The sequence below is a fragment of the Hippocampus bargibanti genome, linkage group LG14, assembly GCF_051943395.1.
Source record: "Hippocampus bargibanti isolate YZ-2025 linkage group LG14, ASM5194339v1, whole genome shotgun sequence".
NCBI classification, from domain to species: domain Eukaryota; kingdom Metazoa; phylum Chordata; class Actinopteri; order Syngnathiformes; family Syngnathidae; genus Hippocampus; species Hippocampus bargibanti.
Window position 1 is genome coordinate 14,096,163 of NC_142747.1, and position 27,414 is coordinate 14,123,576.

Sequence of the window (27,414 nt, forward strand, 5' to 3'; positions counted from 1 at the left end):
AGGACATCTACAACACCCGCCTCACCCGCAGAGCCATCCGGATCGCTGGCGATCCCACCCACCCCTCCCACAGCCTCTTCACCCTGCTGCCATCGGGTCGGAGACTGCGGAGTCTCCGAGCCAAGACCAGCAGGCTCAAGGACAGTTTCTGCCACCAGGCAGTCCGGAGACTCAACTCCCTCCCAGCCCTGCCCAGCCTGCCCCTTCCCACTGCCACACTCACCGAACTCTGAGTACACGCTACATGCTGTACGATCATCCTGAACTCTATTTTTTTTGTTATTTCTCATTAGACAAGACCTCACTTCAACCCTTTCTAGTTGTTGTTTTTGCAATTACGACATTACGTCACTTTATGTACGTCACTTCCTCACTTTACATATGTCACTACCTCACTTTCCATACGACACTACCTCACTTTACATACAGAAATTACATGTATTGTTTGTTGTCAATTGTATGTCTTTTTTAGCCACGTTATAAGTGCCTTGCATGTCTTGCACGCTGGGTCCGAGAGGACATTAATTTCATCTGTGCTGTATGTCATGCATATTAGCATATTTGACAATAAAGCTGACTTTGACTTTGACTTGACTTTGACTTGGTTGCAGATTTATTGCAGATTTAAAGCTATTTTCAAGACGCACTTTTCAAAAATAGATGGACATCATGGAGAAAGGTTGGACAGCTGCGAAGCTAGAAGAAATAGAAAATAATATTGTTATTTTATGAGGTTACCACAAATCCACATGTTCATATTAAAAAAAATTGAACCGTTTAATGACAGTATTTCTTAAGTTTCTTCAAGTTATTTCCCCTAGTGGACATGTAGTAAATCATACTACACTTGAAGCTATGGAGTGATTCAGACATAGCACTACTGAAGGCCTAGGTGTGACATGCATGGCCCAACACTGTTAATATGTAAACTATTGCTTTTTCCCCAATATCTAGAAATCAGTCGATTTTAGCACTCGCCACTGCAGGTTGTTGGCAACGTTTTTCAGCATGCATCATCTATTCAAAATCTTTTTTCCAAAAATGGCATTGATGCTATACTTCCAGCATTTGAAGAAAAGAAAACATTTGATCGGCATTGAAGCTCTTCGTCAGCCATCCCCATCGGTATTTTCTTACTTGTACATTGAAGTCTTTTTTGTTGCTTTTTAATAAAACAGAATCAAAATCCCATATGTCTGATGAACAGTTCACATACTGCGGTCAATCGTAGCTTTAATAAAATATAAACATGCAAATGAATTCACATTAACCTAAGAGAAAATGAGCTACACCGCATGGATATTCTTGTCGGCAACAGAGGAATACAGTGGTTGCAACCTTTTAGTGGCACATGGTTCACAACAGCGTAATTAATGCTAAACAGTACTTATGTGCCTCTGGTGTTAAAAAAAAAAACAGATGCTGGCGTGGTGGAAGGAACTATTTGACAAAAACAAATGCTTTTATTAAATGATGTTTGACGCACTTTGCGCAATAATGTGTGGACATAAACGAATCCCTGTGGTGGAAGAACGCTGGACAAATGAAGATAAACGGGAAAAGACAAGCAAATGATCACAAACGAGCGCTTGAAGCTACATTACATGGTGGCGAAACGATATTTTTCATGTGTGGAGGAAAGAGTACCACTAGATGGTTAAACGGGATATCGTTTCAGGATCGGCTCAAGCAGTACAATGCTTCTTCATAATATAATGGCTAAGAAGTTGTTATTATGGCAGCAATTTGTGAAAAGGCTGGGATTGGTCATTAAATTGTGCTTGAATAATACTAGAAAAAAATGTTTACTGCTGTTTAGTCGACTCAGAATGATTGCAGTGAGTATTGCGATGTATAGCGAGAGCTGTTGTTTTGCTGCAGGGGAAAACACTCGCTGACTAATTGAGATGCCACGTCTATTAGTAGAGGCTCTTATTTGAGGACATGTGGCATATAATTTGGTGTGAATCGACATCGTTAACACAAGCAGATTGGAATCGCTGCTATTTGTGATATGATCAGAGAAGCAAAAAGCATCTTTGGCTAGGCTATGAATCTTTTTTTGTGTGAGATCGGTCAAATATAGGGGCAGATACAAGCGCATTGTCATCAAATGGTGAGTATAGTTTTGCTTTTTTGATTGTTGCTGTGCTGATGACGTGTTGTGTTTGGGAGCCTTTTACTGAGCGAGTTGCTTGTTCGGTAGCCACAAAGGGACATAAGTCTTCTTGTGCCGGTCCCAATAAATACAGAGGATTGTGTCAGGAAACCAATTAGATAGAAACCAATATGTATCGATTACATTTCGTCTGTGTAAGCTGTCAGTCGTACAGGAGTGGTCCATCGATGAAAAGGTTTCTTCTGCCGTCATCTGTACTTCTTTGAACGTATGTATGTATTACATTGTATTTTGGACAGCTGCCCTCATTTCAAGCTCATATAACTCCAGACCCATATAATTTAGGAATTAACTATTTTTTTCTGATGAAAAAAGAGAATCTAAGGTTTCTTGTGCTGCATTGAATGTTTATGTAGTCCTAAAACTCTATTCTGCGGGTCCTGGAATTCGAGTGATAATGACAAACCCTGGCTCTGGAGTGACCCATTTTTGCACATGTCTGGCAGTGACTGATGTAAGTACAGAGTGTGTCTATTATTGACAGATCTGTAAAAAAAAACCGACAACATTCTGGAATTTGTACACTAACCATATCTGTTTTCAGGTCCAAGAGAAAGAAAGGTATCAGTAAATTTCCAAGCTGTGAAAGAGTAATCAAACCGAGTTATCAGCAAATGTACCCTTCAGCTTACGACAATATATTAGCACCTTGTGCCAGCGTCATCCACAGTTTGGCAAACATGACTCATTATAACGCCCTTTGTGGATACTATTACATTTATCAACGGTGTCCTCATTCTGTTCTCAATGTGAGAATGTGACAGTGACATTTTCCTCTTCAAGTAGGTCGAGCAAATGACTAACACATACATGACTACGAGATGAATTTAAAGCTGCACAATCCACATCTCCATCATCATTCCTACATGAGAGACATTTACGTCACATTCTCAAATCTGGAATAGGTCTTGGTAACCTTACAAAAGAAGGTGGAGAATACTAATTGTAATGTTACACGGTATTCAGATGAAGAGCCTATTAAAGTACTACAGCGGTGAGGAAATTACTCAAGAGCTAGAAAATGTGGTAAAATGTTTTATATATGGTGTGTGAAGGTCAGATGGGGGTCAGATCAGACCAGTCCTCAAAGTTTCTTACTGTGGAGGAGAGGAGACGGTAACTTGGGATATGAAGATTGAACGTGATGACGGATACCAATGAGGAGCGCTTCTGTTTTTTTGCTATTGAACTGCTGTTTCCTTCACGTCTTGAGTTTATCAAAGCAGAAATAAGAGATGACAGGGATATGAAGGAGTTTGGTTCATTTTTAACGTGGAATTGTGTGATGTGAGCGTACCAGTGGAAAGAAGAGTCGACGTTTATTGATAGCGAGACCAAATGATGCCTATATACCAAGAGGATGGGGGCGAGTATTGACCTTTGGGGAACACAACAGGTGACTGGTCAAGCGGACTGGACTCACATTCTTAATGCGAGACATACTCAGTCCTGTCTGGGGGATAGGTCTTAAACCATTACACTGTTGTCTATCAGTCTTTCAGTGGTATGTGTACGCTAAAAGGAGCAGGGTGTGGTCCATGGTGTTAAAAGCTGCTTATATGTCCAGGACAATGAGGTGTGTTGGCAGTAGTCATGAGTCAGTAGTCATGAGAAAGTCGTTATCATCCTGAGCAGAGCTGTGCTTAAACCAAAACAAAATTTGTCAGACAGATTGTTTTGTGTGAGGTGTTCCTCAAGCTGTATGGCACAGGTGTCAAAGTCAAGGCCCGCGGGCCAAATCCGGCCCACCACATCATTTTTTTCGGCCCGCGAAAGCAAATCAAACTTGTTAAATTCCATGATGATTGCTAAAATCTGAACCAAAATTTCATATTTTTGGATGTCAACCACAATAAAAGTAATTATTCTTGACTTCAGATTTGAAAACGAGTTATTCATTAATTTGCTGTGTGCTCTATATGTAATATTTCAAGGGATTTAAACATTCTAATGGGTTCCCCAAATTCATAACGGCCCTCGAGAGGAAATCATAACTACAATGTGGCCCGCAGCAAAAAATGACTTTGACACCCCTGCTGTACGGCAACTATTTGTTTCAAGTAACTTGGAAATGGGAGACTTGAAATAAGACTGGTTTTGCAACATTATATGACTATGAGAGTGTTTCTTCTTGAAGGGGTGAATGAGAGTGGGAGGAACATGAGTAATTAGAAATGGGAGGTTAATAATCAGGGTGGAGATATGTGATTTGAGGAGAGAAGGTTGGAAAGGGTTGAAGCGGGAATTGGAAATTGAAGCGGATTTACATGGGACAGGAGATGTGAGACAATCTCTTTCATCAATGGATGCTATAGCTTCGTGTTTGCTTTTAACATTCATCTTATAGCAGACACGCAAATTTCACCATGATGTCCCTGATCCACTGGTGAAAAGGACACTTTGATCCTCTCCTGTTTCATGTAGAACTGCTTCATACAACAAAGATGGTGTAGAAAGTGCTGAAGATTTAATGACTGTGTCTTAGTGTTATGTTGTTTTTTTTTCTTTTGACGTCAAGATGGCACCGCGAGAATGGCTGCCTTCCTAGCAGCTCCTGTATTTTGTTTTTCTACGTCTACCGAGAAATGGGTATTGTGAAAAATAAATACCCTTTAATAATGAATATCTATAATACCGGTACTCTATCCGAAATGAACCACTTGAACAAATATGGTACTAATAAGGCTTATTCTATTCTGCTGAATTAATTTTCTATGACCAGAGCAGAACAATTGTCAACTTTAAAATACAGGAGAGGGTTGATATAATTAAGTACAGTACTGTAATAACACATAATTAATGTAAAAATATCATTTCTACTGCTACCAAGAGCATGGAAAGAGACTCTTTAATACAACAAAAACCCGGTTGTTTGTGTAACAAATGGAAGGCAAGTACATTTTATTTATGACATTAATGTTGTTTACAGTCTGCATGCCTTTTGTCCGCCTCCACGTATCCAACTCCTTTTTCTATTTCTCAGTCGATTGAGTCTCAGCGACAGGGTAATATGAACTTGACATAATCGGCGTAGGGGAAATAATTAAATCTCAATAATTTTCACAGTCACAGTGAGCGCACTCCGAAACCTTTTCAAAGACAAGATGCGTCACCATTTGTGCAGGGCAATCTGGATGTTTTTTTTTATTCCTTTAAATATTGAAAAGAAAATTCGACTTGAGCAATAGACATAAAATTGAATTCTGGATCACATAGATAGTATTTTTTCATTAAGGCCAAAGCCTGAGGAAGGCCAAGGGAGATACATGCTGTTTTGGTGCGAAAGATGGCCTGAGGATTGGCTGTGAGGAACCGATGAAATGACAAGAACGCCACAGATCAAAACTACACCACCCTAGGAAAACAAACCATTCTAATAAGATGAAAATAAAATGGTGCAAGCCAAAATTTGAGCTGGTACAATACTTTCTTCAAAGAAAGGAAAATATAATTACAGTCAAATTGTATGTTGTAAGCGCAGAGGCATGTTGTAAGCACAGAGGGCATGCCGGTGTCTTGACAAAGAATAATCGGGATTAACTCAGATAACAGTTTCAGACGAACACAAAAAAAATCACTTCATAATTATTACGGTAGCCTAAGGGAACACATTAAAATGAGGCTCAAAAATCCAAGCATTAACTTAAATGAACAACAGCCTCACGGTGGCACCGCTACGAAGCCACCCAAAGACATTGCAGAAAAAAATCATAACCTTCACAAAAACAGATGATTTATTACCTCTATATTTTAATTGTGACAAGCTCAGGAGATCATGAAAAATCAGTTCAACCGACATCAAAGGATGCAGATACAAATACAGAGCCACCGAACAGCACTTGAGACGTTACTGTTATTGTTTGCATACAATTCCCGTGCTGATAGCTCTCCAATTAGCACGGAAGCAGTGTTGCAAAATGACCACAGGGTAAGAAATTTGCCATTTGAGGACTGCGGTAACTTGACAATATAGAATATAGCTGATACTATCCATGGCAAGCTTATCAAAACAGGATTTGATCATCACAAATCGTGCAGAAGAGAGCATGCTAGTTCTACCACTGAGGAAAATACTGAATTCTCAGAGCAGTCAGACATGCAAAGACAGAAAACATCCAACCAGAGGCCATCATTGGCGACAACAAATGAGCCTGATTCAGCAGATGGTTTCGGAGGGTGATAAAAGCTTTACTTTGTGGCAACTTCAGGTTATCCAAATCTTCACTTTGAGCGGTTTTATTGCTGTTGAATGTGAGTTCAGCCCTCCAGCTAGACGTGATTGACTTTGCACAAATGCCAATTCAAAGCATTTTCATCAGTTGCAATAGTAGCAGGCCATCCCGCTGAGTTTCGAGAAACTTCTCACTACTGCCGTAAGTTGGATTGGTGTGACACCATAAAGCTTCTCAAACTGCAGCAGAACCACAGCCGGGGACAGAAAAAAACTTTTTGCAATGCGGAAAATTTGCAACGCTGCTCCAATGTCAATTTGCAAGCCATAGGCAAGGGAATGAATGATAGGCTGACATAAACACTGCCAAGCCTAAAGCCTAAATGCTGATGCTGATGGCCTTGTGTTCACCCAAATGATACATGAAACCAAATGGAAAAAAAGTATACGAGAAGCTTTGTATCTCAAACAAGAAATAGATACAGTATATAGTATAGGCAACAGGTCTCGCAACTATTAGGTCATCGGCCACTGACTCAATTACGCCCTGTAGAAGAAGTACAGCGTAACCCCAGCCTCTACCTTATAATGTGGTCTGCCTTATATTTGGAAATCTTGTGTATATTTACATATTAAATTTGGAAAAAAAAACATTCTTTGAAGGTGCGCCTTATAGTCCGGTGTGCCATTATTGCCATATATATGGAAACAGTTTGAAAATCCACCATTATACATTATACACTGGAAATACGGTCTATCTCTCTATCTATCTATCTATCTATCTATCTATCTATCTATCTATCTATCTATCTATCTATCTATCTATCTATCTATCTATCTATCTATCTATCTATCTATCTATCTGTCTGTCTGTCTATATCTCTCTATATCTCTATCTATCTATCTATATATCTATATATATATATATATATATATATATATATATATATATATATATATATATACGGTCCAGAAATGCGCAGTGCTGGGAACAGCACGGATACTGTGCAGGACCCTCAAGCTTCCTGGCCTCTGGTGGAGGCCCCAAGCTAAAATGGGGGGTGAGACTCCAGAGACTCTCCAGCAGAAGGCCCAGACTCCGCAGAAGGTATTAAGAAAAGAAGAACGTGCAGAGAGATTAAATGCAGAAGGTATACTTGTATTTAATTTTGTGATTCTTTCATGTACACCGAAAAGAGACCCTGCGTACCACGAAGAGTATGTGTACTGCACCTTGACAATCCCTGATTGAAAAGACAACATTTGTAATTGGAATATTGGAGTTAAGTTGGGAGGCTAGACTTGCATGCCATAACATGCTTACATCACACATATGATGTTAGGCACATAGAGCTGAGGCAGAGATGCAAGATGACACCATGGCCTCATTCTTCAAAGTCAAATGGAATGTGATTGAAAATAAGCAAAATGCTGAGTGTTGACAATTGCTTACCTTATCCCCCCCCCATATTTGCCTCATTTACATTTGCTTACGCTCGCTGCACCTTATCTCGACTTTCCACAATAACTTGTGGTGGAGTTGTTGCAGGAGGAAATCTGAACAGAGCACTCGTGTTTTATGGATTCCTTTGTCATTGACACTATTTATAATATTGTACTCAGGGATCAATGGGCGATGGACAGTACAAATTGCTTCAGACTTGGCAGAGGTCCGGACTCTATTCAGTGCTTTTAGACTGGATTTACATGACAGTTTTAAGTCTTATTCCAATTTACTGTCCATATCCAATTATTTTGACGGTTAAACCGAGATGTGTGTCATTGCCCCGAATCACTGACACTTGCTGCACACAAAGTCAAATGCATTAATGTATTATAAATAAATTATAAAATGTATATATTTTTAATTCGGCTCAACAAAGTGTGTACAGGAGATGTGAGACAATGTCTTGTCGTCAATGGATGCTACAGCTTCGTGTTTGCTTTCAACATTTAGCTTGTCGTAGACGTGCAAATTCCACCATGACGTCCCTGATCCACTGCTGAAATGGATGCTTTGATCCTCTCCTCTTTCATCTAGAACTGCTTCAAGTCATCAAAAAGAGGGTACAGCAAGTCCTGAAGAATGAATGACTCTGTGTCTTTGTGTTGTCATATTATTTGTCATTTTTGTTGTTTTGTTTTTCCCCAAGATGGCGGCGCGTGAACAGGCAACGGCTCCCCTCTCCCGGCAAATTGCCGTTTTCATGTTTATTTTGTTTGTTAAAGTCATTATAAGTGCTTTGCATGCTGGGTCCGAGAGGACAGTAATTTCATCTTTGCTGTATGTCATGCATATTAGCATATTTGACAATAAAGCTGACTTTGACGTTGACTTTTTGACTTGACTTCATATCGGAAATGCCGTAAACCGAGGACTCCGTTGTGCTTTTTTTCCATACGCTTGATTCATACACAAGAGGGAGTGATTTAGTTTGGATGCATATGTTCAATAACTTGCTTTTTCATCATTATGGACTAAAACCAGTCCCAAGTGACTGACGTAACAAATATGTGGATGTGAAAAGAAACAAAGTAAATATGCAGACAGCTGAGCGGATTGTGGTAGCAAAGGATAATACAGTGCAAATGTTTCCAAACATGTGACACTTTTTTTTTGTCGAGATCAAAACAAAGCAATGCCATCGCTGGAAGTCCCGATCTTGTGCTCAGCTAACCTTCAAATGTCATTAGGGGTCCCATCAACATATGATGAGACACCAGCAACCTGATGTGATTTATTCAATCCCGCAGAGTAGCTTGGGCAGTGGGGAACAAATCACTTAAATGGAAGCCACAGAGCGTAGACCGAGTGCTAGTGGGACTGAAAATGCGTCTGCCCGCACAAGCGTGTGTCCTTTTATCATTCTTTGTGCCGACCATCCATCAGCTTTGGTACAACAAGCCTCTGCATATGTGTGTGTGTGTGTGTGTGTGTGTGTGTGTGTGTGTGTGCGCGTGTGTGTGTGTGTGTGTGTGTGTGTGCGCGTGTGTGTGTGCGTGTGTGTGTGTGTGTGTGTGTGTGTGTGTGTGTGTGTGTGTGCGCGTGTTTGCGTGTGTGTGTGTGTGTGCATGTGCGTGTGTGTGTGTGTGCGTGTGTGTGCATGCATCCGTGCTTGTGCGCATGACTCCCTGTAAGAGGTTCCATGACGCCGGCTGATCTGCTGCAACAATTCTGTAAACGTCCACTTTTCAAAGCCTGATGCTGTTTTTCACTCTCTGTGCTTTAGTCCATGGAGTGTGGTTTTGTATTATATGCTTGTCCCAAAAACACAGAATGCTTCATATCTCTGGCAGTGTTTCACACCGATTATCGGCAGTTACATCATTTGTGTCTTTGTGCCTTGCAATTGGCTGGCAACTGGTTCAGGGTGTCGGCAGCCGACTGCACGAAGATGGCTGGAATAGCAACCAATTCCCTGCGTGACCCTTGTGAGGATAAAGGGGATGGGAAAATGAACGAATAAATGAATATTTGTCTTCATTTTTCTTGAATAAATGCAGCAAAAAGCCCCAAATGAAGATAGAGTGCGACAAAATCGGTGAGAGAGGCAAGACGCGAAACTTCAAGAAATGCAAGAATTTACAGGTGTGTGGCACAAGGACATTGATGGGTGCCTTCAAATGAGTCATGAGAAACAGATTAGCCAATGGTGCGCTATGGCACATCATTCGTCATGGGTGTCTCAGAGCAATGATAAATCAAATGCCAATGGGGTAAGCAGACAGAAGGAAGCAAAGCTCGGAGGAACAAAGAGCGAACGAAGCCGAAAAAATGAGAGCCAACGTAAAAAAAAAAGATTGCAAGAATTAAGGACAGGCTATTCGATGCCCTGAAGTCCGAGATATGCAGTGGAGCAATAACGTGACCTGTATTAACATCGTATTATCTACTCAATTAGATGCATATTTGATCAACCCTGTTTAAGGATGCCATGCATTTATCAGTATTTTTTGGGGGGCAAGATTTATCATTTTCAAAGTAAATTTAGACCCGATACATGAATAATATTAATTCACAATAGTATTATAATTAATTAGAACATGCATGTTAATTATTATTAATTACTATTAATATTAAAAACAATATTCATTATCAAATATACAGATACCGTATTTCCTGTTATAAGACACACTGGAGTATAAGGCGATGAATGTTGTACTTTCAAACTTTTTCCATATATAAGGCGCATAGGACTGGATAAGGCACACGTTCTATGAATCTAAAATGTTTTCCAAATAAAATATATGCATATGTGAAAGTTTTCCAAATATAAAGGTACACCACATTGTAAGACGTGACAGTAGAGGCTGGGTTAACGCAATCAGGGAAATTGAGTCAATGGCTGCTGACAGTAGTTGTGAGACCTGTTATGGCTTAATATCACTATATTTTCCGGAGTATTAGGCACACCGGAGTACATGGTGCACCCCCAGTGAATGGTCTATTTTAAAACTTTGTCCATATATAAGGCGCACCGGACTATAAGGTGCACCTTGAATGAATGAAAAAAAAAAATAAAAAAAAAATAAAAAAAAAATATATATATATATATATATATATATATATATATATATATATATATATATATATATATATATATATATATATAATATAAATATACAAAAGTGTTCCAAATATAAGGTATATCACATTATAGAGTATATATTATACAGTAAAGGCTGGGGTTACGCACCACTTCTTCTACAGGAGGAAATGGAGTCCGTGGCTACTGACAGTAGTTATGAGACCTGTTGTGGCTCAATATTACTTCACATATAAGGTGCACCTGCATATAAAGCGCGGGGTCATCTTTTGAAGAAAATTGATGCTTTTGGGTGCACCTTATACACCGGAAAATACAGTACTTCACATATAAGGCGCACCGGCGTATTGGGCGCCGGGTCTACTTTTGTAGAAAATGTAGGCTTTTGAGTGCCTTGTACACCGGAAAATACTGTAGATGATATCAAACGCTGTACCTGCAATCAGTGAGGTCTGAAAATATTTGAATCCTATACTACATACTACATACATACTACTATATACAGTAGTATGTGTACCTGTAAAAATCTTCCAGACTTTCAGATCAGGGGATTTTTAAACACTTCTTATGCAGCGGAGACATTCTTGTGATGTCTTGGAAACGGACTTAGATCTCTTATAACACAGGTGTCAAAGTCAAGGCCCGCGGGCCAAATCCGGCCCGCCACATCATTTTTTTCGGCCCGCGAAAGCAAATCAAACTTGTTAAATTCCATTTGACACCCCTGTCTTATAAACAGCCTAAAATCTTTTACTAATATTGCATAACTTGTCAATTTCCTTGCTAGGTGTGGTCTGTTCACGTTGGAGGTCATCAGCTCTAATAAAGGCAGCGCATATCACAGTCATGATGTTTCCTCTTCACCGTCATACAGTTTTTTTTGTGGCTTTAATATAACCCGTGCTTTTGTTTCTCAGTAAGAAGAGTGCATAAGCATTTGGGATGAGTCACTAAGGGTACACCGGCGCTTCCTCTCGTCAACATTATATCTCTTTGCTTCCTGGGAGAGAGTGAAGTGAGGGGATTATTTATGTGTAGAGTGACAAAAAGCAGAAAACACTCTTCAGGGTGTGAAAGAATTTCAAACGATGGGCACAGCCTACTTTTAAGCTATAAATTTGCCTCAAATCAATCACCGCTGAGGTGTTGTTATGAAAAAAAAAAAAAAAAAAATGAACCCGTCATGTCAATTGGGGACTAAATGTAATATAATGAAATAGCTTTGTGCAATGTCAGAAATTGGAAGACTCAAGGCCTTTGTTCCAAAACTAAAGTAGTTCCTTCGACTAATTGTTGTTGTTAAAATGTAGTATGTTGGCCTTTCCATCAAAGTACAGACGCTCCCCTACTTACAAACATTCGAGTTATGAACAACAGTACATACGTAGTAAAGGACAAGTTCTTTCTTCAACCAAAATTAAAATCTGTGTTTAAAAATTCAATTAAGCTTCCTTCTTATTTGGGGGTTTAACTGAAGACGACATTTTGACCCGAATGACCCGGGGAGTGTACAAGAAATGAGGACAACAGAAGGGTTAAACGAGGAAAAGAAGGTAGGCAGACTTTGAATAAGGAGGCCATGGTGTGATACTGCATCTTTGTCTTAGCGTGACATCATCCATCCAAATATAAATGTAAACAAAAGCTATTATGTCGCAGATGCACAGTCTCTCAGTGCCTCTCTCAGTGGATGCAGGTGGACTGTGAGCGTATTTTTCAGGATTGCAAAACATCAGAGGTATATGGCTTTCAAAGTTACATTTATCGAAATGCAAAGAGCAGCTCATATTTTGCTTACCAGAGAGGTGAAGATGTACGTGTAGTAGGCTGAAAGCATTCCCAACTCCGATGCCTGCACAGAGCAAAGATAAGAAGAGGACCAGTGAGGGCAAATATTAGAAACAAAAAAAAAAGGGGGAGGCTAAATTTAAAGATTGGGTGTCCAAACGGAAGAAACTGAACAAATTGGAAAGCAGAGAGAATTGGAAAGATATGAAGAGGTGAGAGGTCAGCGCACTTGTGCTAACCCTCAGCGGCGCGCTGATCAAATCCGATTCTTGATAAGAACAGACATTTATTTGACTGCAGCTCTGGGGTGTGCAATTAAATTTCAGGGGTGAATTAGTATGCCGCACGACAAGTGTCTGACAATTTGATTAAATCAAAGTCACAGCAGAGTGCAAGCGTGAAGGAGATGGTGAAATTTTCAGAATTGCTGTCATTATCAAAAATAGGTATTGGCACACAGTATGCAATATGATCCGGTCGGGTATTTTCCACAAGTGAGAACGATGACCTTGAACAACTTATTTTGATTATATTGCCATCAGATTCAACCCTCCTAAAAGTGTAGAGTGATTGTCTCACCCAAAAAAATGTTTCGGTGATTACTTGATTGCAAAGCATTTGGTTGATTGTGTCGAACTGATGATTCATTCGTCATGTGGTGAAGTCAATGACGCGCAATGGAGTGCGATACCTGGCTGGAACTAACAGATGTGATCTTCAATCAATCTCCTCTAATTTGCTATCTAAAGAAGTGTAACATGACATCATTTGTGGGCAGGAGATGTAAATCCAAATTGTGGCTCAAATACTCTAAACAACATTGTTTTTCATTCAAACAGGAGTTTCGAAAATTCAGACATCCCAAAAGAAGCAATCAAATGGATCATTCGTTTCCTATTGCGTATCTTGTAAATTCAATCCAATTCCTATTTTGGTTGCAGCAATTTTGCCTCACGCCATTATGAAAATAAATGAGGAAAGACTCCGTTAGGTGTTGAATACCCTATTGCACAAAAGCTACTCAAATTCTGTGAACCGAATGGAAATAATGTTCGAGGAAGCTCAATTGTTACATTTGCGTATTGCACATACCGCTGACTGTCTCTGATAGTGAGCAAAGTATATTTCCCACTTAAGGTCTTTGCAGCTGTTCTCTGACTGAATGAGATTACATTCGGCACGCTAACACAACTGACCTAAATCGCTCTGAATGCTAAAAGCTCACAAAGGCGAGACCTTTGTCCAATGAGGCTTGCTTAGAAGATGAACATAAGACAAGTCAAGATCCCTTCGGACAAGATGGCCGCTGTATCCATCCGTGCCTGGCAAACACGTCAGTGTGAAACTTTGATATGTTTTGCTCTCCACTTTAGAGCAGAGCTTGTCAGCTTTTCAAAACCTCAGTGTCCCTTGACGTCCACAAAGATGGACAGCGTTCCACTATGGGAGGCGAAGCAAGAAAGAAATCGACTGGCTAGATCAGTGCACAGAGTTATGCAGTAAAATAAGATCTTGCCTGCGGGTTTCACAACACCTGCAACCCCAGCGAGAACAAGTGGATTAAAAAAGCTATGGATTTTTAGACATTAAATAACTAGAAAGGAATTCGGTTAAGTTCAGACATGTGTTCTATATGTGACGGTAGTAGAGCCGCTTGTAGCTCGCTTTGCATCGTAGGGCAATGTTGTGGGCAGTGCCAAACCGCTGAAAGAACCAGATCACACGAGGGATTGACTGATTGAACGTGATGAAACTCTTACTACAGTATTCATTCTAGCTAGCTATGAGAAATGTGATGAAGTGAGACAAAATGGAACAAAATGGGGCAGTCGGTAACAAACTTGAAAGAAAGGAGAGGTGTCAAAGAAATAAATACGCTTTCCAACTCACTTCAGGTGGCCTTCAAAGCTTTGTCATGGTCTAGTGTGTGACATCTTGTTGTGTTCACATCCTAATCATGACTAAGGAGTGCATTCTGTTTTTTTTAAATAAAAATACAATACAATACAATATATATTGATTTATATATCGCTTTGACAACAGCGAAGCTGTAACAAATCGCTTAAAATAGACATCATATACAGGAAATAAAGCATTCACAAAGATAGTAGAAAGCACCAGGGAGTAAAACTAAGATCAAGTTTGAATCATGTGTAGTCAAATAGCAAAGTGTACAACTGAGTTTTGAGACGGGTTTTAAAGATGAGCAAGTGAGGGGGCTTGCTGAATGTTCAGTGGCAGGTCATTCCAGAGTGTAAGACCAGCAACAGAAAATGCTCCATCTCCTCTGAGCCTCCGTTTAGTTTTTGGCACATCTAATAATGTCTGGTCGGCAGACCTGAGGCGCCGGGAAGGTGTGTAGGGGTTGATGATCTTGGAGAGGTAAGCAGGAGCGAGGCCATTTAATGAATTCAAGACAAAAATAAGGTTTTGAAAAGAAGCCTAAAATGTCATGGGAGCCAAAGAAAGGATGCCAGAGTAGGAGTCATGTGCTCCCTCTTATTAGTACTAGTCAAGAGGCGAGCAGCAGCATTCTGGACCAGCTGGAGAGGCTTCATGGAGGATTGGCTGACTCCAAAGTAAAGCGCACTACAGTAATCAAGCTGGATTACTTCTTCAAGGTGGTCATGAGAAAGAAATTTTATTTTAACCAGCTGCCTAAAATGAAAGAAGCTGGATTTAAGTACAGCACCAATTTGTACGTTAGGTTTAAAATCACTGTCCAGTTTAAGACCCGAGTTTGAGAATGTTGACTTCAGATAAGGAGCCAGGGGGCCCAAATATTACATATAACAAGGGTGTCAAACTCATTTTTTCTGCAGGCCACATAGTAGCTACAGTTAACTCTTAAGTGGCGTTAGGATTTTGGGGGAAGCCATTAGAATGGTTCATATCCTTCACATATTACATATGGAGTGCACAACAAATTAATGAATAACTAGTTTTAAAATGCAAAGTAAAAAATAATGACTGTCATTGTGGTTGATATTTGACAATTTTAAGTTTTGGTTTGGATTTTAGCAATGATCATGAAATTTGACAAGTCTGATTTGCTTTCGCATAAAAATGGACGAATAAAATGATGTGGTGGGCCGTATTTGGCCCCCCACAAATGAATTATTTGATTAATTGCTTCCATATTTGCAGGTATTTCTGTAAATGTCATGCCACAATTTGGAGTGGCTCTGAATGGATACTCAGGAGAAAGGAGGAGGGGAGGAACACTTGCAAAGACGGTGAGAGGACAGACATCACACTATAGCTTCTCATGGCTCTTTGTACCAATGTTGTTAGGGTTGCTATGGTGATCAGATGACCGCTGATGGCCACCTGAATGCTTGCTTGAAAAGAAGACCACAGCCGGAAAGAGCAAATGAAAACGGAACAAAAACTCCAACTCTCTCCCACTCCGTGATGCATTCATTTGACGTCTCCTTCAATCTGGCAATCCATCCATCTATTGCCTGGCAGAAATAATGAGGTGTGTATGAATAGCAGCAGGACGATATGCCACCGCCAAACGCCCTTGCTTCCCCAGATCACAATATCGATGTCATCGAGCCTCTTCCAGACATTAATCTCCAATCAGGCAAAGCGTCATCATTTTTATCGTCCAAGGTGTTAATAATGTACTGAGAGGTTAATTATCAGCATGTGCCAGAGATGAGAGAAAGCACATAAGGATCATATTGTTCTGCTGGAGACAAAGTGTCGCATCTGCTAATGGCCCCGTAAAAAATGTTCTTCCCTAATATAATTGGCTTTATGAGTTTGCAGATCATAGATTGTTTTTTGGAATGTGCTGTGATTCATCGGGTGTTTTTATGTAATGAAAAATAGAGAGGTTTCATATTCAAGATGGGGGACAAATGTAATTGACACAGAATTGTCGTTTGATGCTGGAATGGGACAATTAAAGCTACAGTAGAAGCCTATGTAACCATCGTGTGGCGATGGTATGCAAGAGGGATCAATAATTCAAACCATCAGGTCCCGATTTACAGGAGCAAAAATGAAAAAGTGAGAATGAGCAGAACAAAAAGTAAATATGAAAAAAATAATAGATAAAATAAAGCTCATTCAAAATAAAACTACTGTGTGTTAAGATTTTCCTTCGACAAACGAACATTGCCGGTTGTTTTGATTCCTACATTACTATTTTTTTTGTAAATCATTGTTATTGTTCCTGACACTGCCTCCATTCTGCTGTCTTGACTTTGGACAATTTCCGCAACTGTAGACTGATGACGCTTTGCTTTTTTAGCAAATGGCAGTTAAAAAAAAACAACAAAAAAACATGTTGCTCTTTCTGTATTTTCTTCATTCTTTACTTTGTGCCCTTTGGGAAATAAAATATATATCTCAACAAAAATGAAGTCGAAACAAGGCTTTTTTCCCCCCTCAAGTAATAAAATAAAATAAATTCTCTACATATTGAATTACTTTTATCCTTGAACGTCTCTTGCCTTCAGCATTTCTAAGTCCTCTGGGATTCTTGTTATATTTCTATCGTATGCACAACGCTCACCCGTTCCAGAATGATATGGGACATGGTGGCGTTGGCGTCAACGATGATGGTGGGGGTTTTGTCGTCTCGTATCTCCTTCAGGAGTGGCGTTGGGTCCTGGCTGTCGTCAAGCATACGCAGTGACAGAGTCTCCTTGGAGATGAGGAACTGCCTCAGCAGCTGCTCCAGGTTCAATAAGCCTGAGAAGCACACAAACGCACAGAGTGGATTATTTCTAATGAAGGAAGGACTATAACTACACTCTAGACTTGAGTAGGCTTAACGCAGATAACCTTTCACAAAAGTTGAAAAGAAATAGTTTTGGACAAGTCAGAGAGGTGCATAGAAACTATTCCTGGCGATGGTCATACATATCACTTGGTTGTCCAAAAGCTATAATTAAAACTTAAACAAATAAAATGTCCATGAAACAGGGTGAGCAGGGTGGCTTAGTGGACAACCGCATAGCACGTCAACCTCACAGTTCTAAAGTGCAAGGTTCAATTCTTGCTACGGCTTTTCTAGGTTGAGTTTCAGTGGGTATTCTGCGGGTATTTTGCCGTATTCCCACATTCCAAAAACAAACCTGGTGGGTTGAGTCTAAAATGTCCCTAAGTGTGAGTGCTCATTGCTGTGGTAATACACTGTTTGGATTCCAGTAAGGTGAAGGGATTTGCACTAATTAAAACATAGCCAACTTAATCAAAAGGCTCCTGGCAGCAGTTAAGGAGTCACTTGCCATCCATATATTTAGCAGTCTATGAGAGTTTATTTGGCTAATTTCCAAAATAGGAAGAGGGGAAAATTCAAAGCGGAATTATTAGAGAGCAACGACCTCGACAAATTAGCATGAATGTTACCTTGGCATCGTGTCAGAGCTCGTGACAATGGACGTTAACAGTTTATATTAGCGTAATGAAAACCACCACACACCAATAGTTGTGTTTTCCTGTGTTATTATTACTCGAAGAAGATATTCTTTACAGTCTAAGCACAGTGAGTTTCATGTTTGGGCTTGCGACCAACGGGTGGCACAGTAGGGCCCTGCCTGCAGCTGTACAAGAGTTGGCCATTTTAATAAATTACAGTGAAAAGGACTCCCGAGTTGACCAGTCAGTGTCGCGTCATTGTTTGTTTCAATCTGTCAGCTTTGTTTCACCTTGTCATGTTTTACTCATGTTTTTTTTTTATACTTTGTAACTTTTTATTCTGATGACTTTGTTGTTTGACATTTTGTTCCTCCTGACTTTATTTAATACAATTTGTCAAATACACCCTGCTCCTCCCTCCTGCTTGCAAGTTTGGCGAATCTTGACAGTGAGTAAAAAAGATTATATGGTCACGTGCTGGCTTCTGCTACCTTTATTCAAAACATGACCAACAAGGAATGAGCATCTGAATGTTAACATGAGTACAAAAGCAATCTTTGGCAATGTATTATTGTTGCTTCACAAACTCCAAATAAAAGCACAATTTTGTTTACATGTTGTTGCCTGCTCTGGTAAATTGACATGCTTATTATTCTTTGATTTTATGATACACACTGGGAATTGAACCCTGTACCTCTGCAATGTGAGGCCAACATGCTAGCCAGAAGTCCATGTGCCCGCCTGATGTTATTTCAAATTTTATAGATTTATATATAAAGCAAGAGTGACTTTCTGTCTACATGGCAGTATATTATGAAAAGTGTTTGTTTTGCTCGATGTGGACACCAATGACATGGGACCTCCTCTCCACCCTGCCTTGAACCTGTCATTCCAGCTCCCTCGTGACTACGCGTCTTTGGTGAGCTTGAAATAGCTTCCACTAAATCACCCTCCTTGTCTGCCTGCCTCACATCCAAGCCTGCGCGTGAGCTCGTAGGGACAGCTCAAGTACAATTTCACGTCGATTTCATGACATCAGACGGTGAACTGTGTCTGACGTGGCTACATACAAATATAGTGTCACACAAGGGAGTTCATGCTCTCATCGGGGTCCTCACTGAATTTTTCCATATAATGCACAAAAAAATAGCCAATCTTAGTTTGCAAAAACTGCTCTGATTACAAGCCGCGAGTGACAACAGGATACTAGCCAGAGCTAGCACACTGTATCTGGAGGGAGCTGCATTAGCAAATACATTGTTGTGTTGATTTAATTGCGGTTTTGTCAGCCCATAATCGCTGAAGGAGGAGAAGAGAGAGAGAACTGTTGCGTTAAATGTTGTTCTTCCTGGTTCAGCTCTCCATATAGTCTATATATTAAATCAGCAGGAAGCAAGGTGATATACAAAAAAATGAATATTTATTATCAGGCACCTAGAGGATGTTTTCCAAGGGAGAAGCTACGCCAAGGGACAGAGAGACAAGAGCGTGCGCACAAGTGCATCTCAGACATCTCAGAGTGATGTCACTTTGGAAAGGACCTATCATCTGCTAGATACAATCATGAATATTTATTATTAGACTGAAACATAATAGCTAGATTTCTACACTAAATACAAGCTGAGTACATGTATACTAATTAACATATACAAATAAATAAACTACATACATATATGGACTTACTAATTGATAAGAATAAGTAGAAATGAAATAACATAGGATGTTTTTAGCATGTGTAAGTAACTACAGTAAAGTCTCGTTATATCGATATCGGATATATCGATCGTCCCGGTTATATCGATACTATTTCTATGCACGCACGGAGAAAATGACATGCAAACAGGGTCGGATATATCGATAGTCCCGGTTATATCGATATTTTTTCGGACTCCCTTGAATATCGATATAACGAGACTTTACTGTAATTCTAACAGAACATTCGGAGCAGTATTTTGCACTGCACTGTGGTGTTTGGTACGCTGAAAATCTAAGCTATGTTTTGCTCATTAAAGGGAATAATTTTACCTTATTAGATTTAGACACACCCTAATATTAAACAAAACATGGCAGAAATACAATCTTTGTGCGGTTAACATTGATGATAGAAAGATCATGAATAATTTCTTGACCTTCTTCGAGGCTCTAACAAATCAATTTGACTAACAAGTATCAAAATCGTAAATTATATGCAACCGCCAGCATGGTTCCTCTTTGTCATAATGAGCAACTCATTTTGATATCCGTCTCCCAACACTGTGTAAGATGACACAGATGTACTGTAAACACAAATATGAGCAAACCTGGCAACAATAGCCCACAGAGAGTACAGTTAATGAATGTTACAGCAGCAGAGAATGAAATCCACAGCGTGTGCAGGTGAATAATACATTACCTTTGTGATGACTCATCATTTAGCCTCGGGCATAGTAAGACCTACTCTTTTGACTTTGCCGCCAATGTAAACTTTATAATGTACAGTAGAGGAGCTTTGTCAAAACATTGAAGTGACAGTGTAATCACCGCCCCATTAACTCAAAATAGCCACAGAGGGGAACCATAAATGTCATCAGTGACTTCATATCAGGTATAGATGACCGACACACTGCAGTGGTGTTGACAGTTTTACCTTAAACTTTCAGGTGCTTTTTTTCTTTGCTGGGCTGAGAATAATTCATTGCATAAGTGGGAGAGGCTCAGTGTATTGTTGAAAAAAATTAATTTGATAACATTTTCTTCATAGCCTTTTGATAACTGCAGGGAATTAGCAATCAACTAATCAATTTGACAAAGAGCAGACTGCACTCCCTTTTGCATCAGTCAGCACATTGTCATTTTCATTGTTGTTTGATGTTTAATGTAGAGTCATTGATGCTTTGATTTCAATCACACGGAAAACATGACAGTCCAAACAAACAAAGACTTGGACTTGCATGTTTGTTGTTTTTTTTTTCTGTCTAGCGCAAATTGCTAGTACAGAATTCCAAGTATTCTTAATTAATTTGTACTTAAAGCAAAGCTCTTTTCTGATGGAAAACGACTATACTGGGACAAATCCAGGAATCTGTGATCCTAGTTTGACTGCAGTGCAAGAGCTTCAGATTTAGAACGTGAGTCCACCTTATACTGACGTCGACGATGATAAATAGTGTCTTGTTAGTTAGTTGCACTGTATTGCCTCCCAAGCACATACTTTTAGATGTATGCACCGCTTTAGTTCATCAACAGCATCTAGCAATCAACAAGGAATTAACAAGGATTATTGCATCAAGACCAGCAGAACGTGGATCATATATACCACCACTATCTCTTACACCAAAAAGAAAACAAACTTAAAAAAAAGACCCAAAAGAGTAAACCCAAAATATCTGTTGGGTGGGAATAGAATAATTTAAAGTAAAATAACCTGCCAAACCTCTGATGAACACCACAGTGGAGAAGAACTTTGCTTCATGACTCTTATGACAATTATTTTTCATTGGAGTGAAAAACCCAAATAGACGATGTGTGCACTCAAGCAGCTTTTCATCAGTCTACAAATGAAATAGCCAAATAAACTGATTCAAATTGGTTTGCCACTATGACAGCGTGTTCATTGAACTGTTGGGATGTGAACATAGAGCACCTTCACCAAAGTGGCAGTTTAATTACCATGATCAGTCACACTAATGTATGCTCATGTAAATCACCCTCACACTTATCTGCATGTTGCTTTCATCATCAAAGTGTCTTGTGAAGACGAAGAAACAAAAATCCACTGACATCACGAATGTGGATTTTATGTCAAGTGTCATTCTCAGAAGTCACATGAAACTTCAGCTACCTACAACAGGAAACATTTTGAAGAACAATGGACAGGAGGATTTTAAGTGTGTTGCTATTTGACTATTTTGTGGACACACAAAGCTGAGTGACCATTTTTTCCCCTTTAACTGAATCCTCCACTGCAAAATATGATTTTAGCGTCTCCTGGCAAGGAATGGCAATTGTGTAGTCATTCACACAACTGGTTGTTGTCCATCTGGCGTGGGATTTATTTGCACCTGAGGTCAAAACCACATTTGCTTTGCGAGTTTTAGTTTTATCCACTCACACAACGGCACTTCACTACTATACACTATGTGTGCGTCTCTGAAGCTCTGTAAAAAAAAAAACAACAACTGGAAAATACATCATCTGCTGGGCCTGAAAAAAAAAACCAAACCCAGCAGATGATGTACTTCCTGAGGCTGCTGAGGAAGCATGGCCTGCCACAGGAAGTGCTTAGACACTTCTACACAAAAGTCATCAAATCAATTCTTCCATCATGATTTGGTTTTGGGCCTTCCACTAAAAATGACAAAATCCTACGGCAAAGGACAGTTTGCACTGCAGAAAAAGTAATTGGCACCATCCTATTCACTCTTGGAGACCAAACAAGACAAGGGCATGGAAAATTCTACTGGACCTCTCTCATCCTGCCCACCACCTTTCCAGATACTCCCCTCGTTTAAGCATGACCAATCCATGTGCACCAATTCCAGCAGACATCCTCTCACTATTAACTCCCTAACCAGTAACCCAAATCTTTGCAATTTTGCACATCCCATTGAAACAGCATTACCACAATCATTTTTGTTGCTCCAGATCTGTACTGTCCATTTTCACTGATCTACTCCCATCACCTTCCTCCACACAATTGATGCATTTGTACCAATTTTTTCCAAGAGAGAAAATAACTTGAAAACATCGTCGATAAATCAATGTATTCAAGTTGAGTGCGCTTTGAGACTGACAACGCAAGATGCCCACCAGTGAATTCACTTGCAAATCGTTTGGAAATACCATATTTAAAAAAAATACCATATTTAAACAAGATTTTTGGGCAATTGACCATGAAATATTTGACACAGCACTGCAAGTGCAAAATGAAGTTTGAATGGAACTTGGAGTTTTAATATTTGGGGAAGCCAGCACCCATATCAAGGCAATGCTTATTTTAATTAATATCGCCCCAAGCACGTAATAATTGGGTGCACAGACATGTCAGCATCAGCGGTCACGCAAACATTGAGGAGGTGGGCAACAGACGGACGCTAGCTAAACTAAAAGCTATGACGGACAGCCCCTCCCACCCCCTCCTGCCCATCCTGACAGCTCTGGGTAGCTCCTTTAGCCAGAGACTATTACACCCGCGCTGCAAGAAGGAGAGGTACCGCCGCTCGTTCCTACCGACTGCTGTCAGGCTTCACAATTCCCAATGATCACATGTGAAAAAAAAAAAAAAAAAAAAAAAAAACTGGACACTTGTAAATATGGGTTGTTGCAATATATCTAAATGCAATTCACTCTACATCTCAGACAAAATGTTTTAGCGCATTTTAAAATTATATGCTTCTCATGTTGCATTGTATGGTTTTAAATGCCATGAATGGGTTTCATCCATTACATCAGTTACGGCACAGTTGCTCTAAAGCAGGGGTGTCAAAGTCATTTTTTGCCGCAGGCCACATTGTAGTTATGGTTTCCTCTCGAGGGCCGTTATGAATTTGGGGAACCCATTAGAATGTTCAAATATTCATATAGAGCACACAGCAAATTAATGAATAACTCGTTTTCAATTCTGAAGTCAAGAATAATGACTTTTATTGTGGTTGACATCCAAAAATATGAAATTTTGGCTCAGATTTTAGCAATCATCATGGAATTTAACAAGTTTGATTTGCTTTCGCGGGCCGAAAAAAATGATGTGGCGGGCCGGATTTGGCCCGCGGGCCTTGACTTTGACACCTGTGCTCTAAAGGGATATTATACACTATATTGCCATAACATTGCATCATGACAATTCTTGCTCGACGAATGTCGGGGATAGCGTACAACCTAACTTTGGGCACAATGACACCTCCGCTTCTATGTGTCCTCTGTCATGGTTGGAAAATATACAGGAATTGGTCACACTCTCTTTGGCCCTCCGCTGTGTTGATGATGAGGCCAGAACATGTGGATGATCCATTGACAGCATGCGGCCAAGCCAGCGTCTGACTGCAATCGTCAATGGGGGAAGGGGCGCGGAGCTGCGACCAAACGATTATGGCGATACTCGCGCAGAAAATCAGCAACTGACTTTTCAAGCGAATGAAAAATGGCCAGAGTATAGCATTTAATCAATATGCCTGATTTTCTGGACAATATCCTTATTTGATTCCAATGTATGAGACGAGTTGTTATCTGTCCCCTTTCCTCAGTCCAATCGGAACATTTTGCTTATGCTTTGCTGCTGTAAACCAGCCGCAAAAAACTCTCCTATTTCATTTTCCCCTCATTTCCTTTACACGCCTCATGCAGCACATCAACGCACAGCCACAGGGAGGATATAATGCTGAAAAACAAATTTATTCTAAGGGTGCCTTAGAGGCCAACATTATAGTCATTATATCTGCCCAAATCATCCAATCTCTCTGTTCACAAGGTCAGGATCTAAAATCTGAATGACTGATATCTGCAACATAGGAAAACCAAAACCACAACGAAATGGGATGAGATCTTTTTGTATATTGAGAGTTAAAGGACAACCGACACCTCCGTCAAGTTGTGTCCAAAATTTGTAAAATTGCTTCAAATGACATCTACTGAGCGTATTTTACAAAGATGCCACCGCATATACGTCGCTATATTTTACGTTTTAAGACTCGCGCTGAATATTCCAGAAGTCTTGTTTTTGAGTTGGTGATGAGTCCTCACGTTACGTCACTGAGAGTGGCTGCCTTTCCAGCAGCTCCTGTATTTTGCTTTTCTACATTCATTTCTTTCATAATTTTGCTGCTGTGAAATGTAAATTTCTCCACTGCGAGACTAATAAAGGCAAATCCAATCCAATCCAAGTAATGCCCCTGACCGAAAAAAGGACAAGGGGGCGGGACCTTCTGAAACTGGCCACTTCCGGGTTCATTTTTTTGCAGTTTCAGCACACTTTAAGTCATTTTTATTGGGGTTTTGCATTTGACGAAAAATATCATACTGCGTGTTTTGGGTATTTTAGATGCTATAAAACGTTTTTCTGATGTCAGTTAGGAAAGAAAAAAGTGATGTTGGTTGTCCTTTAAGATACTCACAGTAATTGATTTTAGTGCCTAAGGTTTTTTTTTAAGGAAGTGGGAATGGAAGGTAGCAGTAATAGGTTACATTTGAGATTAAAGTCGGTGCTTTGACATGTCTCAATTCAAACTACATGCGCTTTGATGTACGGTTAGTGTGATTCTGTTGCTCAAAGTGTAAAGCCGACAGTGAAACGAAAGGTTAGCTTATGCCACTCAAGGGCCATGGTGTCATTGTCTGGGGAGTTGTAATTACCGCCTGGTGGACTACAAGAGGGTGGGAACAGACCATGATGTAATCTTGCTTTCCATTTGCAAAAATAAATCTTCCCCAAGGGGATTGAGAGGCTTATTTTGACGTCATTCAGTTTAGTATCTTTGGAATCAAACGAGTGCCTTTAACAAGGAGTCGGCGAGATCAATGCTGGCTTCAACTGCAATATTTGCTAATTTCTTTTCTTACTTTCATCCATCAAAACGTGATCCTTATCGAGCTGTGTTTAGGGACTTCACATAAACCAGCGATATTTAATTTGGATTTCAAGATGATGATTGTTGAGTGCAGACTGTTTATTTTGGGATGCTGGCATCAAGCACGCTCTGCGGATTGCAGCCGCTGTTTCAGACAGCGTGTCAGAGGGTGAGATTTTGATAAAGTGTCGCATCTGCTGCTGGAACATAGTTGTCGCGCATTTGGGAGATCTCGGCGTGTCAACACGTCTTAAAGGAAAACACATGAAACACTGTTTGCACATTGTCAGCAGGTGTAGGGATGGAGGTTGGTGAACATGCTCCCCAAGTGTGTAGACAGGCGCGTGTTTATTCTGTACTCACAGTCGGCCTGAGCACAGATGAGGCAGGAGGCGGTGCTGTTAAAGAAGGTGAGAAGGCTCGCTACAGCCAGACTGACATCCATGTTGGTTGGTCTCATGTCAAGAGTGGTGAATCGAGGGACCTGGACCTTGAGAATGTCTTCTGGAGCCACCTTCACGTACGGCACCTGTTTTGAGACAAGGATGTCACGAGTACAATATATGCTGATTTTTTACTGTTCGGTTGAGGAGGCCGGAGGACGACTTGACACCTGAATTTTAGCAGGAGCGTGTAGGTTTAAAAAATATTAAAGGCCGGTTCTTTTGAATTTCCATGATCCAAACAATTATCTGAGAAGTAGTCGGCACACCCTTTATTTCCATCGCTTCAAAACAGCTGACCATTCCAATTCTGTCAGCATTTTTCACAGAAACTCAAGGAGCAGTACCCTCAATATGAATTTGAAACCAGTCAAACCACTTCTGGCATTTCTGTGACCAATGTCGGAGGCGGAGTATGCTCGTCCCCGATTTGAACCATGTCAAATCATGGCTAACCGTCCTAATTCTGACACTACTTGTCAGGGAGGTCAGAGGAGTTACATGCTCATTTCTGACACGATCTGATCGCTGTCTGAGGAGTAGCACCCTCAACCTTTCTTTCAACTGGCTTCAAATAAAAGCTGACAATCTCACTTTTGACACCATCGGCTAAGCTTGCCAGTGCATTTCACAGAAAAGTCTTAGGTTAGTACCTGCAACCCAAATTTGACTTTAGGCTGAAACTGACATCTAATTTCTGACACTCGACAAAACCCCAAACATAAAAAAATTGCCAATGTGTACAATGAAAACGTCAAAAAGGCGTACGCCATCCATCAGGCAGAAACATTGCGTGTGCGCGAGAGGCTTCGTCAGTGAAGCCTCTAGGATAGGAGGCGAAACGTCCGACACCTTCAAAAAAGTACAGATGACGGCTGAAGAAACCTTCTCATCGATGGACCACTCCTGTACGACTGAGAGCTTACACAGACGCAACATCTCTGGATGGATCACAGCATTTGTTTTCATACCACCCACAAGGGCAAGCTCTTGTTAGACAGCATTCATTTGAACACCTCCTCAGCTATTGTTTTAAAATATTTTCGAACAAAACTCTATGGATAGGCTCAGAAGTTTAAATCCTGGTGCTGAGAGAATGACAAACAACAGCACGTATATGATAACGCTGATAACGAGAACAATTGGAAAAGCTGGTCTAGTATATTCAAAGAATAGGATATCGATTCATTAGTGGTAAAAGTGTACAGTGTTTCCAGAGTTAGCAGAGGGTAGGAAAGGAGAAGTCAGCCAAGCCTTCTGTGACAATCAATAAATACATTTCTCCCGTCTACTTCAGTAGGCAGGGCCATGCGATCTTCAGATTCATTAGCCTTCTTCTTCACAGTGTTACTTTGATGTAGCATTACAA

General features: G+C 40.2%; 1 protein-coding gene across 4 annotated transcripts in view; it reads right to left on the reverse strand.

The window, feature by feature from the left end:
- Positions 1-27,414, reverse strand: part of grik4 (glutamate receptor, ionotropic, kainate 4) — a 246,096-nt gene that overhangs the window by 66,767 nt on the left and 151,915 nt on the right. For all 4 annotated transcript variants that reach the window (XM_089013796.1, XM_089013795.1, XM_089013794.1 and 1 more), the window contains exons 6-8: positions 25,966-26,131; positions 17,214-17,392; positions 12,696-12,749 (exon numbers count right to left, since the gene is read on the reverse strand). In XM_089013796.1, the coding sequence (XP_088869922.1) occupies positions 12,696-12,749; positions 17,214-17,392; positions 25,966-26,131 (399 nt within the window). The remainder of the gene's footprint in view (positions 1-12,695; positions 12,750-17,213; positions 17,393-25,965; positions 26,132-27,414) is intronic.